At 40.3% G+C, this 25,399-nt stretch overlaps 1 protein-coding gene across 4 annotated transcripts in view; it reads left to right on the top strand.

Annotated features, from left to right (window-relative positions):
• Positions 1–25,399, top strand: part of aopep (aminopeptidase O (putative)) — a 166,854-nt gene that overhangs the window by 52,895 nt on the left and 88,560 nt on the right. For all 4 annotated transcript variants that reach the window (XM_055632917.1, XM_055632918.1, XM_055632916.1 and 1 more), the window contains exons 6-10: positions 1,772–1,961; positions 9,976–10,082; positions 21,108–21,210; positions 22,973–23,080; positions 23,696–23,739. In XM_055632917.1, the coding sequence (XP_055488892.1) occupies positions 1,772–1,961; positions 9,976–10,082; positions 21,108–21,210; positions 22,973–23,080; positions 23,696–23,739 (552 nt within the window). The remainder of the gene's footprint in view (positions 1–1,771; positions 1,962–9,975; positions 10,083–21,107; positions 21,211–22,972; positions 23,081–23,695; positions 23,740–25,399) is intronic.

The following is a 25,399-nucleotide window of genomic DNA, read 5'->3' as shown; positions in this document are numbered from 1 at the left end:
AACAAATATATTTTCTGTAACACTTCTTTTATACCGTCTTTCATTAGTTTAGTTTAGAAATACAGCATGGAAGCAGGCCCTTCGACCCACCGTGTCCACGCCGACCAGCGATCCCCGCACATTAACACCATCCCACACCCACTAGGGACAATTTTTTTTAAATGTTTACATTTACCAAGCCAATTAACCTACAAACCTGTTCATCTTTGGAGTGTGGGAGGAAACTGAAGATCTCAGAGAAAAGCCACGCAGGTCACGTACAAACTCCGTACAGACTGCACCCGTAGTCGGAATCGAACCCGGGTCTCCGGCACTGCATTCACTGTAAGGCAGCAACTCTCGCTTTGATTTGCAGTTAAAATGAATTCTGTAATAACGTGTCAACGGCAGCAGTGACAATCGAACACTGCAGTTTTAATGTTTCACGTGTTCACAACATAATTAATCCATCTTTATCGATTAAAACAAATAATAACATTGGGAATTAAAACACATTCCGATTGCATTTCGACAAACATAGTCAATGTTCGCTCTGAAGACATTTCCAGGACAATAGGGTCAGGGAGGGTACGTATGAGAAGGAAATTGGTGCGGAATGGACGGATTGAGGCAGGTGAATTAGTACGTGTTGGTTGGAGTAAGTAAAATTGAGAGGGTTTTAGATTCGGGGGATGTCAGTGATGTTGAATGGGGGGGGGGGGGTTCAGTACAGGATAGATGGGGTAGAAAAAAGTGCTGAAGAAACTTAGCAGGTGAGGCAGCATCTATGGAGCGAAGGAAATAGGCAACGTTTCGGGTCGAGACCCTTTTTCAGACTGTTCCCCCCATTCTTGAATGGGAGGATCAGTACAGGATGGATGGGGGGGGGGGTGGTGACTGGTAGTCACCGAGGTACAGTGTTGAGTAGTGTAACAGCCACAGGGAAGAAGCTGTTCCTGGACCTGCTGGTCTGGCAACGGAGAGACCTGTAGCACCTCCCGGATGGTAGGAAGGTAAATAGTCTGTGGCTGGTGTGAGAGCAGTCCTTGACGATGCTGCGCGCCCTTCACAGACATCGCTTGCTTTGAACAGAATCAATGGAGGGGAGTGAGGAACCGGTGATGCGTTGGGCAGTTTTCACCACCCGCCAGACACTGACATACTTGTTGAGTCCCTTTACTGCATTGCCCGACTAGTAGCTTGAGCATCCTGAAATTATGGTAATGGCAATGTGAAATGCAGACCATAGTTGAGACTATCCCCAATTGCACAGAGAAAATATGTAATCCAGTCAGGAGTTACACTGCAGTCTGTTGTATTATGTGAAGTTACCAGCAATTAGGATGAATCTGCTTTCAGCAATGTCAACAGATTAGTATTTATGTCCATTATTGAATTTATTAAAACAAATTTAATTCCAATTTACTGAATTGAATGACTTCTGAATAAAAAATAATGGGACCCCTCGTGACATCTGATAATTCTGAGGAAGTTTAATTGCATGAGTTTGTAAGTGATAGGCTAGTGCTCTGTGTGGTTCGGTGTGGGTGGAACTTCAGTGAAAAGCAATTATATTGTTTGAGGAACAATATGAAAAGCATTAACCTTTATCAAATTCAGTTTGTTATAAATTACATTATCTTAAGGTAATTATATTTGATGCTGTCTTTAGTAATTTTGAAGTAAGCTGTTTGTGAAAATCTTGCATAAAACATTATTGTGTTCATGTATAAATGAAGAACAGACTTGCAAGATGTTGATGCAGGTTGTTAATAGTGTTTTCTTTTTAAAGCCCACATATCATCTTCCTATCGCAATCTGTTTTATCCGGAGGAAACCATCTCTGTGGTGTGCGTCTGAGCCATGAAATAGCCCACGCCTGGTTTGGATTGGCTATCGGTGCTCGTGATTGGACTGAAGAATGGATAAGTGAAGGCTTTGCGACTTATTTGGAGGATGTGTTTTGGGCAAATGCACAAAAGGTACATTTAATTTTTTTTCCATGTGCTGTCCCTATTGTGCTCAGGGCTCGATTCTTTTGTGGTTATGGTAGTGAGGTGTTTATTTAAAATTACCAAAGTTTCTCTTGACAGAATGGGGAAAAGAGTTTCAGAGTATATAGGCAAGTGACCACTTTATCTTGAATCAGGCACTGTTTTTGACTTTGATGCTGACATGGATGTGAATGCCAACAGGGCTTTGCTAGTCAGATAATCAAAGTTATTGTTTATATTATGCTTTTAGAGATTGCGTTGGAAGACAAAGCTGAAAAATAAGAGTAGATGATCTTTGAGGCCTTCAAATTGACTATCTTCTTGCAATTTCATGTATGTATGGGATGGTTTCGTTTGAGGGAATCAGGAGTGTGCTTTTTCTGAATGTTGTCCTACATTGGAATTGGATATGTTCTTACAATAAAGATAATTACATATTTGTGCAAGTATGACTTAATCCAAGTAATATTGAAATGCCAACCACGTATATTTTAGTGCATTGTAAGTTTAAGTTTCAGCCTTACATTGTGTGAAACTTACAGTAGTGCCAAGTTGTCTAAATTAACATTAGCAGCTGGTAGATGCAAAACTAAATCATACATTGCCGATATATTTTATCATTAACTATTTTCACATCTTTTTGTGGTGATGTTTAAAATCTTTTCACTATATCTGTAAACAATTTAAATTGTATGCACCCATTTGTGACATACTTTGGAATGTCCAAAGGATATTTAAAAAATATGTTTATTTTTTAAATACACTGTGAATATAATTAAAGTGGATGGAAATTGAAAAATGTTGCAGCTTTCTGAGAAAACTATCTTCTTTATTTGTGTATTTTGGAATCATTGAATTGTAGAACAGAGGTAATTTTTTCCACTGAATTTTCTAATCAATTGGGTCCAGTCACTGGCCGTCCCCCAAAGCCATAAACATTTATCTAATTCCCTTTTGTAATGTATTGCTGATTCTGCTTCCACCACCTCTTCCGATTCATTGCTGGCAGAATAATGTTTTTCCTGAAAATTATTGCCCTTTGATTTTTGGGTACTGTCATTTTCTTCTTATTTATCCGATTGGACCATCATGTTTTTGGATACTTTATTATCCAATCGCCTTTGACGTAATGCTAGCATCTCTCTATATCTAAAATCCTATGTCCATTGTTATATCTGTGTTACCTTTTTACAAAACAGCAATGGTTGTTTATTCACATTAGATACTATTATACAAAGCTAAAAAGTAAAGTGCTGATGAAACTCAATGTGTCGAGCATCATCTGTGGAAAGGAATTGTCAACATTTCGGGTTGAGACCCTGCATCAGGATTGTGAGCACAGAGATAAAGATAGTGAGTTTAAAGAGGTTGAAGGGATGGGTGATGCAGGAGTTGGTAGGTCATAGGTGGAATCAGATGATGTGCAGAATGATGGGTGGGTGGAGGCAGGGGAATAGGAAGGGAAAGTCAAGGGAGAAATATCCCTAGTAGATGCATGCATGGGTGATGGGCAGATGGAAAGGAGATACAGTGAAGTGGGGGGGGGGGGGGGGGGGGGGGGGGGGGGGGGGGGAGCAGGTGGATCTAGATCTGCTAGCAGGAGTGAGCAAGGAAAATTAGGATGGTGGGTTACCTAAAATTGGAATGTTTATAGCATTGAGTTGTAAGATATTCAAGAGGAACATGATGTGCTGTTCTGGTTTGCTTCGATTACTTATCTTGCCCACTTGGTTCCAACTGCCCATCACCCATGCCTCTCTCCGCCTGGATTTCTTCTCCCTTGGCCAACCCTTCCTATACCACTTCCCTCCCATCAATCTGCTTTCATCTTGCCATCATCCCTTTCTTATCTGGATCCACTCATCCCCTCCCACCGTCCCTCAACTTCCCCCCCCAACTTCCCCCCCCCCCTACCCCCCCCCCCCCCCCCCCCCCCTGTTCCATCTGCCTCTCTTAGCCATTACTTTTTCCACTATTACAAAGTAGTAATTGTCTCTCAAGTCCCCTTATTACCTCTTACCCCTCAACGTGGCTCTATTTTTAAATCATTGTCACTCCAGATGTTTCCAACTACCAGCCCATCACACCTCTCCCTCTCAACTCTTATTGGCTACCAGCCTTCTATACACTCAGTCCTGATGCAGGGTCCACAGGTGATGCTTGACCCACTAAATCCACCAGCAGTTTTGTTTTGCCTTGTACTCCAGCATCTGCAATCTCTTGTGCCTCCATTATAACCGAGAGCAATTTACATGCAGTGGGATTGATGCCTGAGATCAGTACTAGACTGAGATTTATGCCATTCAATCTCTTCCTGTTTCCTTTTGTGGTTCATTCTGACAAGCCAACGCTGTTCTTTTCCATTTCCATTAACATTAATTTACTTTGTTAGGATTATCAATCAGGATCTCTGAGATGAAATATAGTTGGAATACCAGAACAAAATGCTGAAAGATTTGCGTGGGGGGTGGGGGGAGTGGAATTCCAGTGAGTTTTTTATTCACAAAAGTCAGGCATTTTGATCATTACAGTTACACCAGTCGTGAAATAGAAAGAGAGACTATCTAGGAAAATATTGTTTTGGGGTTAATTTGCAAGTCAATTTCTTGAGACGGGAAAGCCAGAACCGTAAAATGAACATAAAAGAACAAAGAACATAAATCAGTTCAGAATGGATTTGGATAGATTTATTTTATGATCTGGGAAGAAATATGTTGTGATTAGTTTGCTCCTGAGTGGTGCTTGCACTCTCTACATATATTTGCCACTTCTGACTTGACACATTTTAATCATGAAGGCTGTTAGTTTAATCAAATGCATTGCACATTTCCCCCAAATATAATTTAATGTTCTAAAGGATCCAAAAATGTATTTATGTTTTTTTGTCACATAAATATATGCATGACTACAAAAGGCTAGATGATCTTTCAAACTACGCTGAAATAAAAAGATAGAATCATTTATCTGATTACCCCATTTAACAAGTCCAAAGAAAGTTAATATAATTTTCTTTTGAATGTGTTTTTACCATCCATTTTCTTTGTCTTCCTGGTGAGTTAATTCCAAGTATTTATCTCATCTATATATGGTTATTATAAACTATGTCCATCTTCCCATCCTTTTTGCAGTACACACTCTTCATTTAACTTCCAACACTAGGTAGAAGTGTAGAAGACAGGATCCCTTCCAAAATTCCCTTCAAATCACAGGTCAGTTGTGTTGGGACAAATATCATTTTATCATCATTACTGCCTGGTGAAAGTTTTAGTATTGTTATGAAAAGTTTGGTGGGATCTTGAAATCTTGATTCTTCAAAATCAAAGGGACGTGTAATCAGAAATAATTCCTATTTTGCATTAATGTGCTGTCTCTTGGATAACATCATTCAAAAAATAAATTTCCAAGAGGATGCGAATGATGATTAACATTAACATTAGAAGGGTTTTGGGCCGAAACGTTGCCTATCTCCTTCGCTCCATAGATGCTGCTGCACCCGCTGAGTTTCTCCAGCATTTTTTTGTGTACCTTCGATTTTCCAGCATCTGCAGTTCCTTCTTAAACAGCCCATCACCACAGTTCCTTATTTCAACACTCCCCCTCATTTTATAGACAGTGTCTCCGACATCCAAGCCTGGATGAGCAAAAGTCTGTTCTTGTTTATTTTGGGATGACCAAGGTCATTGTCTTTTCTCACTACAAACTCCATTCTCCAGTCTAAAGTTTCAGATCCAGAGTAACATTTTAACACTTTAGGCATTTATATACAGAACTCTGTACAACTATTACTATTTATATCAACGAGTCGATGGTGGAAAGGGTCAAGAACTTCAAATTCCTGGGCGTTCATATTTCCAAAGATCTCTCCTGGTCCCAGAACACTGATGCAATCATAAAGAAAGCACATCAGTGCCTCTATTTCCTGAGAAGATTATGGAGAGTCGGTATGTCAAGGAGGACTCACTCGAACATCTACAGGTGCACAGTATAGAGCATGCTGACTGGTTGAATATTTGCTTGGTTCGGCAACTTGAGTGTTCAGGAACAGAAAAGGCTGCAAAAGTTGTAAACACTGCCCAGTCCATCATCGGCTCTGACCTTCCTACCATCGAGGGAATCTATCGCAGTCGCTGCCTCAAAAAGGCTGCCAGCAACATCAAGGATCCACACCATCCTGGCCACACACTCATCTCTCCGCTGCCATCGGGTAGAAGGTACAGGAGCCTGAAATCTGCAACATCCAGATTCAGGAACTGCTTCTTCCCCACAGCCATCAGACTATTGATAAATGTCTAGCCCAAAAGGCAACTATAACACACTCCTTAGTTTCCTGCATAAAACTTTATAGATTTTGGAATGATATTTTTGAAATATTTACAAAATTATTCAAGACAAGAATGGAACCTAATACTGAAATTATTATATTTGGTGTAATGGAAGATGGGAATAAATTGAACACATCTCAAAATCTATTCCTTAACTATGGTTTAATAATAGCAAAAAAATTAATACTTAAATTTTGGAAGGGTACATCAATACCAACGCTTAAAATGTGGATTGCAAGTATGTTGGACACCGCTCATCTTGAGGAAATGCGATTCCTCCTAATGGATAAATCAGACCAATTCATAACGAGTTGGTCTCCATTTGTCGTTTTTTTGGAATCATATGGTGCAACACAATTGTAAAAAATAATTGTTTCAGGACTGGACGAGGGTTGGTCAAGATTATAAATAATGATCTCCTTTTCTTTTTTATTTTATTTTATTTTCTCTATTTTCTCTCTCAACTTTCTTCATTTACTCGTTTTCTTTCTTCACACACTATATATTTCACATCTTTCTATCCTTTACTATCTAACTTCTTTTTCTTATTCTAATCTTTTTTCAATGTAACAAAAAAAAAAAAAAGAAGTTGTACATAAAATGTATTATGAAAATATATATTAGGCACTTTGGTGCCATATGACTGTGCTTACTTCTAATAAAATAAAATATTTAAAAAAAAAAGACTATTGAACACAACTTCAAACAAACTAAGAACTAAAACCTATTGCACTTTATCTGTTTATTGATGTGTGTATATATATATTCTATGGTATATGGACACACTGATCTAATCTGTATTTATGACTACAATATCCTGTTGTGCTGCAGCAAATGCAAAAATATCATTGTCCTATCTGAGACACATGATAATAAACTCTCTTGACTTGACTACTCTGCTCCTTAGCCTAGCCTGCTTTTGTCCATTCTGTTATTTTTCTGTGAGGCTATAATCCTTATCCACCATGTTTCCTTGAAGTTAATAAGATTATTGTTTGAACTACGTTTCACTCATTATTTATCCTCAGAGATCAGAGCTGAAGCATTCAGAATGATTGGTATGCACAGAACCCGTTTCAGAGCTGCACAAAGATTTGGAGCAGTAAAACGGAGTCACGTGGAACTTTGCGTTTTACCAATGATTTGTCGTACTTGAATGGCTATATTAATCAGGACAAGCTGATATTTGACTGAAATGCTGCAACAATGATACATGTTTTCCTATCTTGGACTATCTCAAAGCACTTGGGAGACAGCAAAGTACTTGTGATTGTAGTCACTGTCATAGAAAAGCAGGAACCATTTGTACATGCAGGTTTCCATAAACACCAATGAAGTGCAAAGCTGGGTAAATTAGTTGCTACACTATGAAAGTAAATACTTGTTATCTTGGCATCTTTGAGGTGCACTCTATCATATACATTCTCGTGATTCTATCTATCCTTCCTCTATTGCACATACGTTTCCAGTTTTGATGACGCTTACCGGATCAGAAATGTTTCTCTCCCCAATAAAGATGAGGCTTAAGCTGCGGAATGCTTGCTACATTTTCTATTTTCAATTCAGCTTTCCACTATTTGCAGTTTTTTCCTCCAATTTATGAATATGGGCAAATGTTGATTGGGACCCTAAGAAGTTCCATGCTGCTTTTTGAATAATACAGTAGGGGATCTTTCACTGCTAGTCAGAAAAAGGACCCTAGTTTAGCATCTGATCCAAAGACATTACCTCTGACAATGGAGCAGTCTCTCCATATGGCACATTGTGGCTCATTAAAGTTGCAGGCTTTATTATGACTCAAGCATTTTAATGGGGTTCAACACCTTCTGACTCAGAGGAATGAGAGCTGACACTTAAAGGTATGAATGAAATAACTGATTTGTGAAGTGCAGTTAAATTCAGGTTATCCAATTAATTTAGTGATTTTATTTGTTTAACTCGGAAGATCCCAAGAGGCAACTTGCAGAATATGAGCAATAACTTGACTCCCAACTGGATTACCCATCCCTACTATTGGCATTATCTTCATTATTATCTTCAGAGGTTTGATTCACGGTCTGGGCATTCATTGTGTCTTTTAAAAGCATGCCGTTCTAGAGTATAATACATTAAATTTAATACATTAGCAGAACACATCTGCATATTATCCCTGTGAGCCATATGTGCTTTAATCCCCTTATTCCTCTCCTTGATATGAATGCTCGGGGAATCCAAAGCAGATTTTAAAAGATAAATCCTTGTATATTAGTTTTAATATTTGAATTAGTTTGCTACATTATCTGATATTTCAGTTTCATTATTGTGTACTAAATTGCACCTTTATAATCCAGCATGAAGCAAATTGGAGTGCCTGATATTGACCATGCCATTTTACAGGCTTCCTAGAATTTACCCTCTTAAGTGTATATCAGTGTAGGAATGTGTGCTGGGGCACACAGCAATACTGGGGGTCATATAGAAAGGAGTCGTGATCAAGTAAGAGATTTACAAAATGTGTTAGAATTCTAAAACATCATGCCCAAAAATATAGACACCATCCCCTGTATCATGAAAGAGTCAAAAAATCAAATAAAGTGCAGACGTCACACAATTGAAGAATTAGTTACCAGCGAAGTATCAGTTGTTATGAAATTCAGAGTGATGTTGCTTATTTTCCTGGACCCGACAAGTTGTCTGAGAACTCAAAGAAATGTGTTGGTGGTATGCCCACATGTGAAGATCCAATCCCACCTAAATGGTGAGATTGTTATCATTCGCACAGTAAATGCCTGATTTAAGGACCAAGTCACAGAGACACACAGCACAAACATAGGGCATTCCACCCACCAAGTTGATGCTGGCTGCCAGCCATGCGTTTGCAGTATTCCTCAATTGATCTCAATTTTATTCTCATTAATGCACTCCAAATTCTACCATTAACCTCCAAATGAGGGGCAATTTACAATGGCTAATTAATCTTCCAACCTGTACATTTTTTTAAATATGGGGGGAAACTGTAGTACCCAAGGGAAACCTAAGTCACTGGGCGAATGTACAAATTCAATACAGACAGCAGTTACAGATGAAATTCAGAAATCTGAAGAAAAACAGGTTAGGCAACATCCCTGGAGACTGCGGATAGGTGACGTTTCAGATCAAAACCTTTCTTCAGTCTCAAGAAGGTCTGAAGAAGGGTACCGACCCAAAGTGTCACCGATCCATGTTTTCTGGAGATTCTGTCTGACCCACTGAATTACTCCAGCACTTTGTGCCATGTTGTGTAAAACAGCATCTGCAGTTCCTTGTTTCTACTTGGTCAGGATTGAACCAGGGTCTCCAGTGCTGTGAGGCAGCAAGTCTACCAGCAGAACTGTTTACCAGCCACAGACTGTTTACCCTCCTCCCATCCGGGAGGCGCTACAGGTCTCCTCCATTGCCGGACCAGCAGGTTCAGGAACAGCTTCTTCCCTGCGGCTGTTACACAACTTAACTCTGCACCTTGGTGATTGCCAGTCCCCCCTCCCCCCCGGGACACCCCTTCCCCCAGAAAAATTGCACTACTGCTACTGTTATGTACATATATATATTTTACTGTTCCATTATTCTATGTTCGCTCCCTGCAGCAATTTTTTTTGTTTGTTTAATATTGCAAGGCTAAGCATGTATCAATCGTCAAGTGTTCATTGACTACATTTTCCCAGCTTGTACAGGAAGAAGCAAAGGAACAACAGCAGCTGAGATCCTTACTGCGATGGCGAAGGCTCAGAGATGAAATTCAGAACTCTGAAGAAGAGTTACAAGTACTCAGGTGAATATAGACACATTGTTCATCATTAGTTTGACTTCAGTGGTGGGCAAATTAATGGAAAAGATACTTAGAGTTAATATATATAAGCATCTAGATAAACAGGGTCTGATTAGGAACAGTCAACATGGATTTGTGCCTGGAAGGTCATGTTTGACTAATCTTCTTGAATTTTTTCAAGAGGTTACTAGGGAAATTGACGAGGGTAAAGCAGTGGATGTTGTCTATATGGACTTTAGTAAGGCCTTTGACAAGGTTCCTCATGGAAGGTTGGTTAAGAAGGTTCAACTGTTGGGTATAAATGCAGGAGTAGCAAGATGGATTCAACAGTGGCTGAATGGGAGAAGCCAGAGGGTAATGGTGGACAGCTTTTGTCGGGTTGGAGGCAGGTGACTAATGGGGTGCCTCAGGGATCTGTGTTGGGTCCTTTGTTGTTTGTCATGTACATCAATGATCTGGATGAAGGGGTGGTAAATTAGATTAGTAAGTATGCAGATGATACCAAGATAGGAGGTGTTGTGGATAATGAAGAGGATTTCCAAAGTCTACAGAGTGATTTAGGCCATTTGGAAGAATGGGCTGAAAGATGGCAGATGGAGTTTAATGCTGATAAATGCGATTAATGCGATAAATGCTACACCTTGGCAGGACAAATCAAAATAGGACGTACATGGTAAATGGTAGGGAATTGAAGAATACAGTTGAACAGAGGGATCTTGTAATAACCGTGCATAGTTCCTTGAAGGTGGAATCTCATATAGATAGGGTGGTAAAGAAAGCTTTTGGTATGCTAGCCTTTATAAATCAGAGCATTGAGTATAAAAGCTGGGATGTAATGTTAAAATTGTACAAGGCATTGGTGAGACCAAATCTGGAGTATGGTGTACAATTTTGGTCGCCCAATTATAGGAAGGATGTCAGCAAAATAGAGAGAGTACAGAGGAGATTTACTAGAATGTTGCCTGGGTTTCAACAACTAAGTTACAGAGATAGGTTGAATAAGTTTTTGGGTCTTTATTCTCTGGAGCGCAGAAGGTTAAGGGGGACTTGATAGAGGTCTTTAAAATGATGAGAGGGATAGACAGAGTTGATGTGGACAAGCTTTTCCCTTTGAGAATAGGGAAGATTCAAACAAGCTAACATGACTTCAGAATTAAGGGACAGAAGTTTAGGGATAACACTCTTTACTCAGAGAGTGGTAGCGGTGTGGAATGAGCTTCTAATGGAAGTGGTGTCGGCAGGTTCATTGGTATCATTTAAAAATAAATTGGATAGGCATATGGATGAGAAGGGAATGGAGGGTTATGGTATGAGTGCAGGCAGGTGGGACTAAGGGAAAAAAGTTGTTCGGCAAGGACTTGTAGGGCCGAGATGGCCTGTTTCCGTGCTGTCATTGTTATATGGTTATATGAATTGGGAGCGATAAAGGTAGAAAAGGGCTGAAGGGCCGAATGGCCTACTCATGCACCTATTTTCTATGTTTCTATGAAAGAGGGATCTAGGCATACAGGTCCAAGGAGCCCTGAAGATTGCAGCACAATAAGATAGTGAAGAAGGCATATGGGATACTGACCTTCATTAGCTGGGTCATAGAATATAAGAGCAGAGGTGGTAATGGTACAGCTTTGTAAAACTTTGTTTGGCCTAAAGAATTGTATGCATTTCAGGTCACCACACTATAGGAAGAACATTATTGTATTTGAGAGGGTGTAGAAGACAAGGTATTGCCTGCACTGGAATACTTCAGTTTTGAGGAATGATTGGAGAGGTTGGATTGCTCTTTTGGAGTCAGACCTGTTCAAATAGTAACCGGTTTGTTGGCCTACGTACACATACCAGCGTCAGGATTCAACTTATGTCCGTGGTGCTGTGAGGTAGTGACTTTACTAGCTGTGTCATTGTGCCACTTGTAAATTCTGTCAATATACCATCTTATCTGCCTTGCACAATAACAAACCTTACTATCGGTGTGGTCCAACCCATAAAGTTTGCATCTCAAAAGGGTGAGTATCTATGAGTGCTGTTTGATCATTGCAGTTCAAAAGACTAAAATCTAAACTCTCCCTATATAATTAACAGAAAATTTCACTGATGTCACAGTAATTCCAATGATAATCTATTAATTGCTTCAAAGTTCACTATGGCACATGAATCACACAATACTGAAATTCTGTGTTAGAAATTGTCTAGTTTTTATTTGTATACTGTCTGTTTCAAAAGTTTGACAATTTATTGCCTGGAAGAAGTAAATATATATATCAAGTATCAGTTTGGCTTGGCAAAAAAATTATAGGTCTATAACCTGCATTAATTTTTGGGAAATCGAGTATTTAAAACCAAAGGTACTGCTTATTTCCATCTCATCCCTTGGTTCTTGTATAAAAAAATGTCTGTGTATTCACATTGAGTTGCACATTTCACTTGTTTTTGACAATTTAACTTGGTTGCTTGCTGCTAAATGTGTCTTATTTTACATCAGTGTAAATGTCTGTAGATTTGCTGCAATCACCAGCGTCTGTTTTTAAAAAAAAACTTCTAATTCAGGTTGAAAATATACAAATACAGATTCTAGCATTCACCATAAAAATATAATCTGTGGGGTTTAACCAGCCATTCATCCTTGGGTAAAATGTTCCTTCAAACCTTAGATCTAAATGAAGAGCGTCAATGAAGAACGTATTTGGGTGGCAATGCCCTGCTTCATTCTCAGCTGCAGATTAATTTCTTTGTGCTCCCTGCTCATCTTTGTATTCCTGATCCCCCTGTCATAGATGTATGTGCAATGCTACTTTTCAGAGAAAGGGTATAGGAATTATGAAGTGCAGCTTTGCTCTGGTGACGTCCACTGATTGAACTTCTTGTGGTAGATGGAGAAGGTGAAGATGAATGCAAAATCAATGGAAAAACTCTTCAAGGGTAACTGAATGACTGACAAGCAATTATTCTAAAGTGAGGGCTTTGATCTGATATTGAAGAGCATTAAAAACAAATCAGAAAATTGGTAAGAGCCCTGAACTGGGGCTGAATCGTTCCCATCCCTTGTTTCTGATCAGTGAATGTGATGTCTTTAGCTGCTCTTTAAGTGGAATTGGAGGTCAGAGATTTTTTCCTCTCTCTCCGTATGGCAGGAGATGAGAATATTGAATGATACTCGTGAGTCGTCATGCTACCCATGATGTGATTCGTAGGGGACTGATATACAGTAAATTCTCATTAATCCGATACAATCCGTTACACCTTCTGTTTGTCGAATTATCAAAAGTCGGAGCATTCAATTTAACCATCTCGGAGGTAACCGACATAATGTTGACTGTTAGTGACTGACAGGTATCTAATGCTAAATGTAAACAAGAAGCAATTTGCAGAGTTTATATCCCCAGACAATGACAGTGGGATTCCAAATAGGCACATCAACAAATCTTCAATAATCATCGAAAACCATGGATGGAAAATTGACATGAAAACTGAAGTGATCATTAAAATAGAGTGGTGCTCGCTGGGTGACAGGCTGACATTTCCCCAGTAACAGATAACCGTATACTGAGAGACTTGAAAAAATGGGCGTTTTGATTGTGACGTTTCAAAATCACCTTGACTCTGAAAAGATCCCAGTCCATTGTGAAACTGCAGAGGAAAATACTTAATCACAAAATTAATGATAGAAAAATCACAAAATTAATGAAAGAAAAATCAGCAAAGCTAGCGAATGGCAGCCTACCAAATGCCATCGGGGAAATGTGGGACTTTATCATTTAAGAGAGCACAGTGGGATATTGAGAGGACAATGGGAAATGTAAATATTGCCAAGTTCCAATTTATTCAGAGAGAACCTGAAAGGATGATTAAAATAGAAAATCAGGGCGATGAGAATATGCTAATAAGTGGAGTGCAGTACATAGGTGGTATGGGTCTTTGAATATATATAAATAGGAAGCAAGTGGCAGAGCTCTTTTTCCAGAGGATGATACTGTGGGATTCAGAATAGGCAATGGGGAAACTGTATTGACTTTAAACAAACATACTGCAGTTATGTTCAATGTGGTATAAACTAAAACACTTTAATCGTATAAAATCATGGATAAAAAGTGAAATGAATACTAAAGTGATCGTTTACAGGTTATAAAACATGTTATCTGTTTGACTGGGAGTTGATTGAAGAGTTGGAAGCATATGGCCTGAAATGTGCAGTCAGTTAAACAATAGAAATGTAATGCTAAATTAACAATCTGCTGTGGAAAAACATGCTGGTATTAGAATATGAATTGTTGGATTAATGCATATGTTCATGCTCTATTAAAATCTGTTAGACACATTATTGTTGGAAAGAGAATATTCTTAAATGATGTGTGGGATTGATGAGAATTGACAATAATTAATGTTCATTGAATTGGTCAAGTGTGGAAATAGCTTTTACTAGATCTTCATCTAAGGTACACATCACACGGAACCTAATTTTACTTTGAGGAAAAGGGGAAGGTTATTTCCTGCGATTTCTTGATTTCTACCCAGATGAGTCTTTAAATTACTCTGTGTAAAATGGGAGGCATGATTACTATTGAATAGCAGCATGAAAAGGAAAGGAGTTAAAATAAATAAATAGAAATATTAACTTTCAGTATCATCATGTGCAATATTTTTGATTACTATTTCTCATTACACATGTCTGATAGAAACATAGAAAACAGGTGCAGGAGTAGGCCATTCGGCCCTTCGAGCCTGCACCGCCATTCAATATGATCATGGCTGATCATCCAACTCAGTATCCTGTACCTTCCTTCTCTCCATACCCCTTGATCCCTTTAGCCACAAGGGCCACATCTAACTCCCTCTTAAATATAGCCAATGAACTGGCCTCAACTACTTTCTGTGGCAGAGAATTCCAGAGATTCGCCACTCTCTGTGTGAAAAATGTTTTCCTCATCTCGGTCCTAAAAGATTTCCCCCTTATCCTTAAACTGTGACCCCTTATTCTGGATTTCCCCAACATTGGGAACAATCTTCCTGCATCTAGCCTGTCCCAACCCCTTAAGAATTTTGTAAGTTTCTATAAGATCCCCCCACAATCTTCTAAATTCTAGCGAGTACAAACCGAGTCTATCCAGTGTTTCTTCATATGAAAGTCCTGATGTCACAGTTTCCAACATGATATTAAAACTGTGTACAAAATAATCATGGAAGCAAATGTCACTTGTCTTTTCTCAATGTATGTGAAAATTGATATTATTTCTTGACTGGAATGTTGTTACTACCGTTGCCAGGTCTACTTTAGAAACATAAAAACAAGGAACTGCAGATGCTGGCTTTACCAAGGACAAACAGAATATTCTGGAGTAACTCAGCAGGTCAGGCAGCATCCCTGGAGAATATGGACAGATAACTTTTTGGGACCCTTCTTCAGATTGATTGCAGGAGTGGGAAGAAAGAAAAGTAGAAGAGCGGAGAGGCTGGACAAATCATGTCAGGAGCAGAACCTTCGATTCTCCAGCATCTGCAGTTCCTTCTTAAACACTGAGTATACTCTGCCGTTCAATCATGGCTGATCTATCCTTTCCTCTCAACCCCATTGTCCAACCTTTTCCCCATAACCCTTGACACTCTTACTAACAAAGAGTCTATCAATCTTCACCTTAAAAATACCCAATAACGTGGCTTCCATAGCCGTCTGTGGCAATAAATTCCACAGATGTATTACCCTGTAACTAAAGAAATTCTTCCTCCACATCTCCTTTCTAGAGGCGAGTCCTTTTATTCTGAAGTTGTGTCCTCTTGTCCATCCACCAATGGAAATATTATCTTCACAGCCACTCTATTCAGACTTTTCACAATTTGGCAAGTTTCAGATGAGTTGCACTGTGTTTGGCTACTGGAAATTATCCATTGGCACAACTAAATATTCAAAGAAGAATAATGTATCAACAATAATCCTGGCTGGTGAAGGAAATAAATAAATTGTTGAGATACCAGATCCAAACTTGCGATCATTTGTCAATACGACAGTTGTGTCATTATTTTACCTTGTTCACAGCAGGGAGGGTACTTTAATATAGGTGGGAACTTATTAGAAACAGTAATCCAGGAAGCAATTAAGAATCATTTGAACTATTATGGTCCAATAAAGGAAAGTCAAACCATAAACGTTAAACCATAAACATTAGGGTTGTTATTGTGCAATGAGGTAGAGTAAGAAACTTTGTTTTGCTTGGAATCCAAACAGATCAGATATACCATATGTAGATTGGTTATTGCATGTGAACCAATTATAGTAGACTAGCATCACATAGTAGAGTAGCATACACCTTAATGTATGCTTTATATTAACACCCACTTCCTACATTAGGTAGTCTTGGAAGCGGTGATGATGAACTAGCAACTAAAAACCTGCTGTACCACTATACTATGCGTTTAAAGATGACTCCAGTCTGTGTAACATAATCATTTACATGTTGTCAGAAAGCTTGAAGTATCCCACTGCGTCCATATATTGGGTTTTATTTTGTTTATCATTTTCATTTGTATCACCATGGCTCACTTGTGCCGAAAGCCAGCGCAGCTTATCTTTGATTCTGACATCGGGGAACGATGGAGGCTATTTGAAATCGACTACGAACACTATATCAACATCGTCCATCGTAATGAACCAGATGCTGTCAACGCTTCTCTTCTACTAAACCTGGCGGGACCGGAGGCTATGATGAGAGCACGGAGCCAGCCGTTCTCGATGCTAACAATCAGGTAGTTGTACCTGCTGAGACTATGCGTGACATCTTACTGCGTATATTCTGTGAACTATGCGACCTACCCTCAAACTGTATCTTAGAAAGAGCAAAATTCTTCGGGAGACACCAGCTTCTCGACGAGCCTGTGGAAAGATTTATTTGTGACTTGAAATATATGGCTCGGCGATGCCGCTTCGGGGTCATGTCAAACAAATTAATCAGGGACAAGCTTGTCAGTGGCATGACTGATCAAAAGCTAAAGACTGAGTTGCTGCGGAATGCTGACAACAAGCTGTGCATGCCTGCCGAATGTCTGAGATTGTGGCTCCACTAAGTGACCAGTTTGACACTCAGAAGAAGACCATAAACCTGACGGGTTTCAACAGACGAGCCACACCGACAGATAACAGAAGATTTATGAATGAGCCACCGCAACCGGCTAACCGGGGATTCACCAATGAGCCCCCGCAAAGATGCCCGAATTGTAACTATTTCCACAACAAGGGAAGAGCATTTTGTGTCCAGTGAATGGCAAGCCTTGTAATTATTGCAAAAAGATGAATCACTTCACCGTTGTCTGCAGGCCCCGTGGGAACAGAACTTCCAGCTCAGCTTCTAATCTGCACCTGTTGCAACAAAACCAAACAATTCAAGGCTCACAGGACCAGCTCGACTCTGCCCACGAGGACGATCCAATTAGCACATATGAGGAGTCAACTGTGCATACACTCCTTCACACAGCTGGTAAGATTCTGGATCCCTCTTTGTTTCAATGTCAATTAACAACAAGCCTGTGAAGGCCAAGCTCGATACCGGTGCCCGCGTGAATGTAATGTCGGTGAATGTTTACAACAAGATAAAAAATAATTAGACCTTGACTAGAGGCAGCTCTACCTTGGGGGAGGGGGGGGGGAGAGGTCTTGTATCCTCTTGGAAGAACTACCTTCAAATGTGTGCTGAAAAACACCACAAGAAATCTGATTTTCTATATCTTAAAATCTGACTGCGACTCTATTGGGCATCCATGCTTTCTGGGTATGGTGAACTATCTGGGAAATTCATACCGAATTTCAGCGAGCTAAGTTCACCACTCAGCCAACTCACCCACAAGGACACTGAATGGACCTGGTACCAGCAGCATCAACAGGTGTTTTTTTTTTGAAGTTCAGTTGGCCAGCACTCCCACCCTGACATACTTCGATCTGAAGCATCCTGTCACAATAACCTGTGATGCTTCACAATACGGGCTGGGCGCAGCCTGCCTTCAAACATCTGCCATTGGGAGTGTACTACCTGTATCTTATACCTCCTCCACCATGACGGACAACGAACAACGCTATGCCCAGATCGAGAAAGAGCTGCTAGCTGTGGTCTTCGCTTGCTCAAAATTCAAGGACTTCATCTTTGGGAACACTTTCACAGTCGAAGCAGACCACTAACCACTTGTAACCATCCTGAACAAACTTATACACGCAGCACCTGCACGACTGCAGCGCATGATGATGCAGCTCCAGCGGTTCAACTTCAAAATCATTTACAAAAAAGGAAAGGACATGCTCGTTGCTGACACTCTCTCTCTCTCGTTCACCACGTGCATCCAGTGAACGACATCCCTATGAACGGGACGAGTTTACGGTTCTCAAGATCGACTTTGTTCCCACGGAATGCCTGCGTCGCCTGGCTGAACACACAGCCGCTGACGGCACTCTACAGCTACTCTCGTCCATTATCAAAAGAGGCTGGCCAGACAGACAATCCAGCACACCACTGGAGGTGCAGCCGTTCTTCCTAGTACGCGATGAGCTGGTAATACAGGACGGTGTCATAGTTAAGGGCCACAAAGTCGTGATCCCTTCATCCTTACAAGACGAATAATACAAAGAGGCACACACCGGTCACCCAGGTACCGATGCCACGTTTGTCTATGCACAGAGCATGTTCTACTGGCCTGGTATGGCCAAGTACATACGGGACACTGCCCCATCTGCGACAGTTTTGCAACACACCAACAGAGACAGCCTCTGCTACAACAATCCCCCACCAGCACTGCCTTGGACATCAGTGACTGCAGACATGTTCGAATGGCACAGCAAACACTATCTAGTCCTGGTCGACTCCTACTCTAACTGGTTTGAACTTGACTTACTGCCCTCCATCACATCCGACATGGTTATTCAAAAGCACAGAAACACTTTTCCACATTCAGCGCACCAGTCCGTCTGCAAACTAACAACGGAAGACAATTTACCAGCCACGCATTCAAACACTTTTCCAAACGATGGAACTTCCACCATGTCACAAGCAGCCCCGAATACCCTCAAAGTAACGGGCTCGTTGAACGGGCCATTAGGAGCGCAAAATAACTATTGGAACGTGCCCACCTGGCCAAGTCGGATGTGTATCTGGACCTTCTAAACCTCCGAAATCACTAGAGACGGGGTCCTGGGCTCATCAGCCCAACGCCTGATGTTAAGGACAACACAACCTCCAATACCAATTGCACAGCAGAAGCTGGTGCCACAGGTTTCAAGCCAGTCACAATCCAGAAGCGCATCCAGGGAGAAACACAACATCCAGAAACAATCATATGACAGGTCCAGCAAACCACTGAAACCGCTACTGCAGGGCCACGTTGTCTGTTTGCAGACGGGGACATGACCCCCCCTCTAGGTTTTGTCGTTGGCCCATCTAAGGAACACCGCTCCTACCTTGTCAACGTCGATGGTGCTCTGTACCGACGGAGCCACCAACACTTGATGCTTGTAAAGGAACCTCGTCCGCCACCAGCTGATCCCTTTGCTCCATCTCTGATGTTTATGCCGACTGCTGCTGCTGCTGTTGCTGCTATCACTAGTCCCAGCATGTCCCGTTCTCCGCCGTTCACCGCCCTGCCTAACAACAACGCTACCTCTCCCACATGCTCACCCTATCGGTCGCCTAAAGTGGCCCCCGCTGCTTTCTCACTTCCGGGTTCATTGCCTCCCTCCCCCACTAACGTTTCTGGTGCGGAGGGAGAGGGGTTGGTCCGTACACGTTCGGGTCGTATTAGTAGACCGCCTGATAGATACGGCGAGTATGTTTAAATTCATGAACCTTATATGTGTTTAACTATATTCGCTCTTTACGGGGAAGGATGTAGATTGGTTATTGCATGTGAACCAATCATAGTAGAGCAGCATCACTAACCCCACCTTACTGTATGCTTTATATTAACACCCACTTCCTACATTAGGCAGTCTGGGAAGCAGCAATGATGAACTAGCAACTAACAACCTGCTGTACCGCTATACTAATTGTTACAATTAAAGATGACTTTAAACTCCAGTCTGTGTAACATAATTATTTACACCATACATAGATACGATCAGGTCAAACTCAAGTACAATAGAGCAAAAGGGAACATAGTGCAGAATACAGTACTAAGTGCACCTTCCTTTGACAAAGTCCAATATCCTCAATGGGGTAGAGGTGAATGGGACAGTACCCTAGCTTATGGTAGGACAGTTCAGAAGACTGATAACAGAGAGGAAGACGCTGTTTGAGTCTGATGGTGCACACTATCAAGCTTCGCCCTGACGGGAGCAGGGTGAGAACGGAATGTGTGGGGTGGTTCAAGTCTTTGATTTATGTTGGCTGCTTTTCTGAGGCTGCATGATTGAATTGAGCATTTTTGATCAACTGATTTTGAGGTAGATAAAAGCAGGGCAGTTAATATGTTATGAACTTTAAGATTAAAAAAAAAGGTTATCACAGCATAGATGTTACTTTCTTGATTTCACTACTCTTTTTAAATGATTGTTAATAATTTATGTTCCAATTTTGCAACAAAAGAGCACCATTGAACAATTGAACCATTGGATATTATGGGATGTAATTTAAACATTTGTAGTTGGTGCAAACCTGGAAGGGTTGAAATGATAGGTTTCCTGGCCTTCTGTATTATGATACTCATTGCAATGCTCCCACATTTTCCTATAACCTATATTCTGTTAGTAATTTTTCTACTACAGTAAGGGTAATTTACAATGCCAATTAACCTACCAGGAGGTCTTTACGATGTGGAGAAAACAGAAACATCCTGGAGAATTCCACCCTATCACAGGCAAAATGTGTAAATTCCACACAGACAGCTCCCGATGGCAAGAATGAACTTGGCTGCTGGAGTTGTGTGGTAGCAACACTAACTGCTGTACCTCTCCACTGCCCTTACATTGAGACTTGTAGAAATACTACCAGCTTGCTGCCAGACTTTTGATGGAAATTTGGAGCTCATTATATGCAATTTTATGTTTGAGACTATTTAATTTTACAGACCTAACAAGGAGAACACGGGTGAAGTGAGCAGCACTGGTGCAACGATTGTCAAACATGGTCGAAATCCAGGAAAGATCTTCATGCAAGTTCATTACTTAAAGGCAAGAGCTTCCTTTCACACATACATATTAGGGCGGCACAGTGGCGCAGCGGTGGAGATTCAAGTTTGATCCTGACTAAGGGTGCTGTCTGTACGGAGTTTGCATGCTCGCCTCGTGACCTGCGTGGGTTTTCACCTGGATCTCCGGTTTCCTCCCACACGTACAGGTTTGTAGGCTAATTGGCTGGCTAAAATTGTAAATTGTCCCTAGTGTGTGTAGGATAGTGTTAGCGTGCGGGGATAACTGGTCAGCGAGGACTCGGTGGGCTGAAGGGCCTGTCTCTGTGCTGTATCTCTAAAATAATAGAATCCTAACGGTAACCTGTACACATGTCAGGGGCAGCTGCTGTGCTCTGTGATGGAATCAGTGAATATTAAGAGATAGACCAAGGATAACTGTTGGGACATTTTTTTCTGGCCTCACCTGACAATCGTGTGAATTCACTTTACAACTTTGGACTCGTTCATTATATGTTGAATCAATTGAAATTGAAATTTTGTTGGAATGGCTATCAACAGGTGCAGAACATTGGTGGGTTAATGGAACTGAAGTGCCAATCATCCAGTGAGTGGCGGAACAAACTTATTGACCTCTGTGGCCTACACTAGTCAATATGATCAGAAGCTCAAATCCCAATTATTGTTGCTGCATCAATCGCCCTAATCAATAGCAAAAGGTCATCCTTCAGGACAAGGTTTTAGGTGGTTCATCCTTGGGTTCTGGAGTGAGCCTTGAAATACATTTTCAGATGTTACGTGATAAAATGTATTTTATTTGCTGTATACTATATTGCCAATGCCAAGAGGCACTGCCGATATATCTCGGGCTTGAGGTTGTCCTCTTGCCTTGAATGACTCCTGTGTTTTACCAGTTCTGCGGCGATCTATCTTCCTACAGTGTGGCAGGATTCAGCCTGAACTGGTAGGCTGGGTCCTTTTTGTATCCTGTGCCCCAGCTTTGCACCAGACACAGCGGCCATATGGGACACACACCCCTTTCATGTGAATGGAGATGCCAAACTAGTTTACAAAGGCACATTGGGAGCAATGTTTGTTTTGTTATCATTTTCTTGACATTCTTAATTTCCAGTACACTAAGGTATTGTGAAACATTTAATTTCAATATTTTTTGAAAATGAGTGTTTGTATTTTTAAAAGCTTCTTTCAAAAGACACTCTGAATCTAATATCTGACTCCTAGATGCTGCTGGTTGACTATTTTGCCTCATGGGAAAGGCCTCAGGATGCAGACTGCAGTCAGCGCACCAGATTGACTATGTTTTGGCTCATTATTTTTGAACTATTTGAATAATTCAACTTTTAAAGCACAGCTATTTGCATGAGCACACATGTTGAACTAATTGGTTAAGTTTCTCACATAAATATTTCAACACTACTTGATGGTGGGTGGCTGCTGTGCCATGGAATTTGATTTTGTTCAATCAAGTTGTCTTTGTACAAATTGCAATTTCTTCACATTGGATTGAATGAGACACATGTTTTTGATATTTTATATTATGAGAAGAAATAAGACAGATTTGAGAGCATGTCAGGCTTGATCAAAGCCTTGGTTTTGAGTAGTTGGTGTTATTTTTAACTAATTGCCAAAAGAATAATTGCATCCTTCAAGTGGAACTATACAAGTGAAAATGATATGTATCGAAATAATGATGGGTAATTCTGTTAGATATATTGACATTTTGTCAATCCGTTATGTTATCTCTCACAATTTCCAGTTTTGTTTTTAAATGGTGTCTTTTTTAGGGTTATTTTCTGCTTCATTACCTTGAGAACCAAGTAGGACAAAAGGCTTTTCTTGAATTTTTACGGCTATTTGTGGAGAGATTTCATGGACAACTAATTCTTTCTCAGGTGAGTTACTTTGGGGAAGAATGTTTGATTATATGTTTTAATTATGTAAATGTGAGTTCTGCAACATTTAATCATCAACGCACACCAGCCGTAGAACCTCTATATTTAACAAAATAACTAAAGTACGTTTCAGCTTGGAAATGTCCAGCTTCTATCCTGCATTGTCATGACAAAAGCTCCAGGCACTGTGCTGCTGAGGCATGAACTATACGATACGATACGATAGAACTTTATTTATCCCAGGAGGGAAATTGATCTGCCAACAGTCATAAAAAACACAAAATACATGAAACATGAAATTACAGTGTCGAGTGGAAAGGCTTGGGGGATGTGCAAAGATTGAAGAGGTGGGGGGGGGGGGGGGGGGGGGAAGAGGCGTCCCTTTCACTGAAATCTTGTGATATTTCACTGAAAATTGTGATATTTGCTCCTAATTCACTTGAATCGGTGTTCTGTATAACATTGCTTACGATAAGTATGAAAATCAGGTGAAGTAAAATCTAACCGTGCTAAAACTGGTTGAAATGGGAATTGTTTTTTTAAATCTATCCTTTTTAATATAAATTGAATTCCATTTTTTGTTTTGTGACAATTGTTATTATTTCAAAAATTTAGGATTTTCTGCACATGTTTATGGGGAATTTTCCACAACTGAGAAGGTAGGTGCAAAAGATGCTTTGTTTCTCACAATTAAAATATGTTATACTTTCCAGACGTTCAAAATAATAATTTGCAATGTCCATGTGTGGATTGACAAGCAACATATAAATCTTCTCTGCAAAGTAATTTGTTACCTCTAGCATCATCATGAATTCAGTGCATTAAAACGAGTGTTTCCATAAAAGAATAACATTTTGCAACCAGAAAAAGACCCATCATTTCTGCCCCAATCTGCTGCTCTTTCTCCATGAGTCTGTGTATAATTTCCCCTTCATCCAACTCTATTTGAAAGTTTTTATTGATTCAGCAATGATTTTAAAAAGGAATGGTAGAGAATTGAATCATAACAACCCTGACCAAAAAAATTAATACCCACTTCTATTTTTTTAATATTAGTTATCTTAAATCAGTCCCTTTTGGTTATCAATCCTTCTGCCATTAGAAACACATTTTCTCTATTTAATTGATCAAAGGACATAGTGGTTCAGTAGTAGAGTTGCTGCTTGACAAGGCCAGAGACCCAGGTTTGATCCTGACTGCAGGTGTTCTGTACAGAGTTGTCTGTACGTTCTCTCTGTGACCATAAGGGTTTTCTCCAGGTGCTCTGGTTTCCTCCCAAATTCCAAAGACTGCAAATTTGGAGGGTAATTGCCTTTTATAAATTGTCCCAAGTGTGTAAGGTAGAATTAATGTTTAGGTGATTATAGGATGGTGTGGACTTGGTGGGCGAAAGGCCCTGTTTCCACGCTGTATCTTTAAAATAAAAACCTGCTTGATCTTTGAATCTCATCAACTCCATATGTTCGTCAGAGTCCTGGGAGGAATTTCCCAATGTTATCCATTTTTTCCCCACATAACTAGTGTCTTTCATCTATGGGACCATTCTAATACTACATCTCTGCATTCTTTTTGAGTACTTGATATCCTTCTTAAAAGGGTGGTGCCAAAATCAGCCACAGTGTTCTATAATGGGTTTTATCAGATCTTTCTGAAGTTTTAGCACATATTCTTTTGCATTCTGTCTCCAGTGAAACATGCTATTGAAGACTCTAAGTATCCTTCCTTCTTCATGATCTTGAATTTATGCATCCCCAGGTCATTAGCATGACATTGTTTAGGTAATATTTTCATCTTCTTATTCTTCATGTGCAAATCACTTCTCTGCAGCATAGTTCATCTGATGTGTCTTTGTTCATTGTCTTCCCCATCTTGTGCTTGTGAGGTTTGTGTTGATCTTTGCTGTTTATTTTGAGTTTCACCACAATTGCAAGTTTGGAAATTCGGATTGATATACCCTAGTTTTATTATGAGCACCTACTTATAGCTATGGTATTACTGCATATGTCCATGTGGATTTTGCCCTGGAATGGCATCTTTCAGGTGCGTGGCTTTCCAACCACATCCCATATAGGATGGTTTGTTAATTAGCCACTGTAACCTCACCCCAGTGTGTGGGTGAGTGGTGGAATCTGAGAGAGGGGGTAGAGGAAAATGTGGGAGAATAAAAAGGGTTAGGTTAGGATTAGTGTAAATGAGTTCTGGTTTGGTGTGGAATCAGTGGACCATGGGGGCAGCTTCCACGCTGTATCTCTCCATGACTAAAGGTGTTGGAAAAGATGCAGCCACATTTAACACTGCTCTTTACTGAGATTGGTTCTG

This window comes from Leucoraja erinacea, chromosome 3 (genome assembly GCF_028641065.1).
Source record: "Leucoraja erinacea ecotype New England chromosome 3, Leri_hhj_1, whole genome shotgun sequence".
Lineage (NCBI taxonomy): Eukaryota > Metazoa > Chordata > Chondrichthyes > Rajiformes > Rajidae > Leucoraja > Leucoraja erinaceus.
The sequence above is the reverse complement of the archived record's forward strand: the minus strand, read 5'-3'. Positions and strand labels throughout refer to the sequence as shown.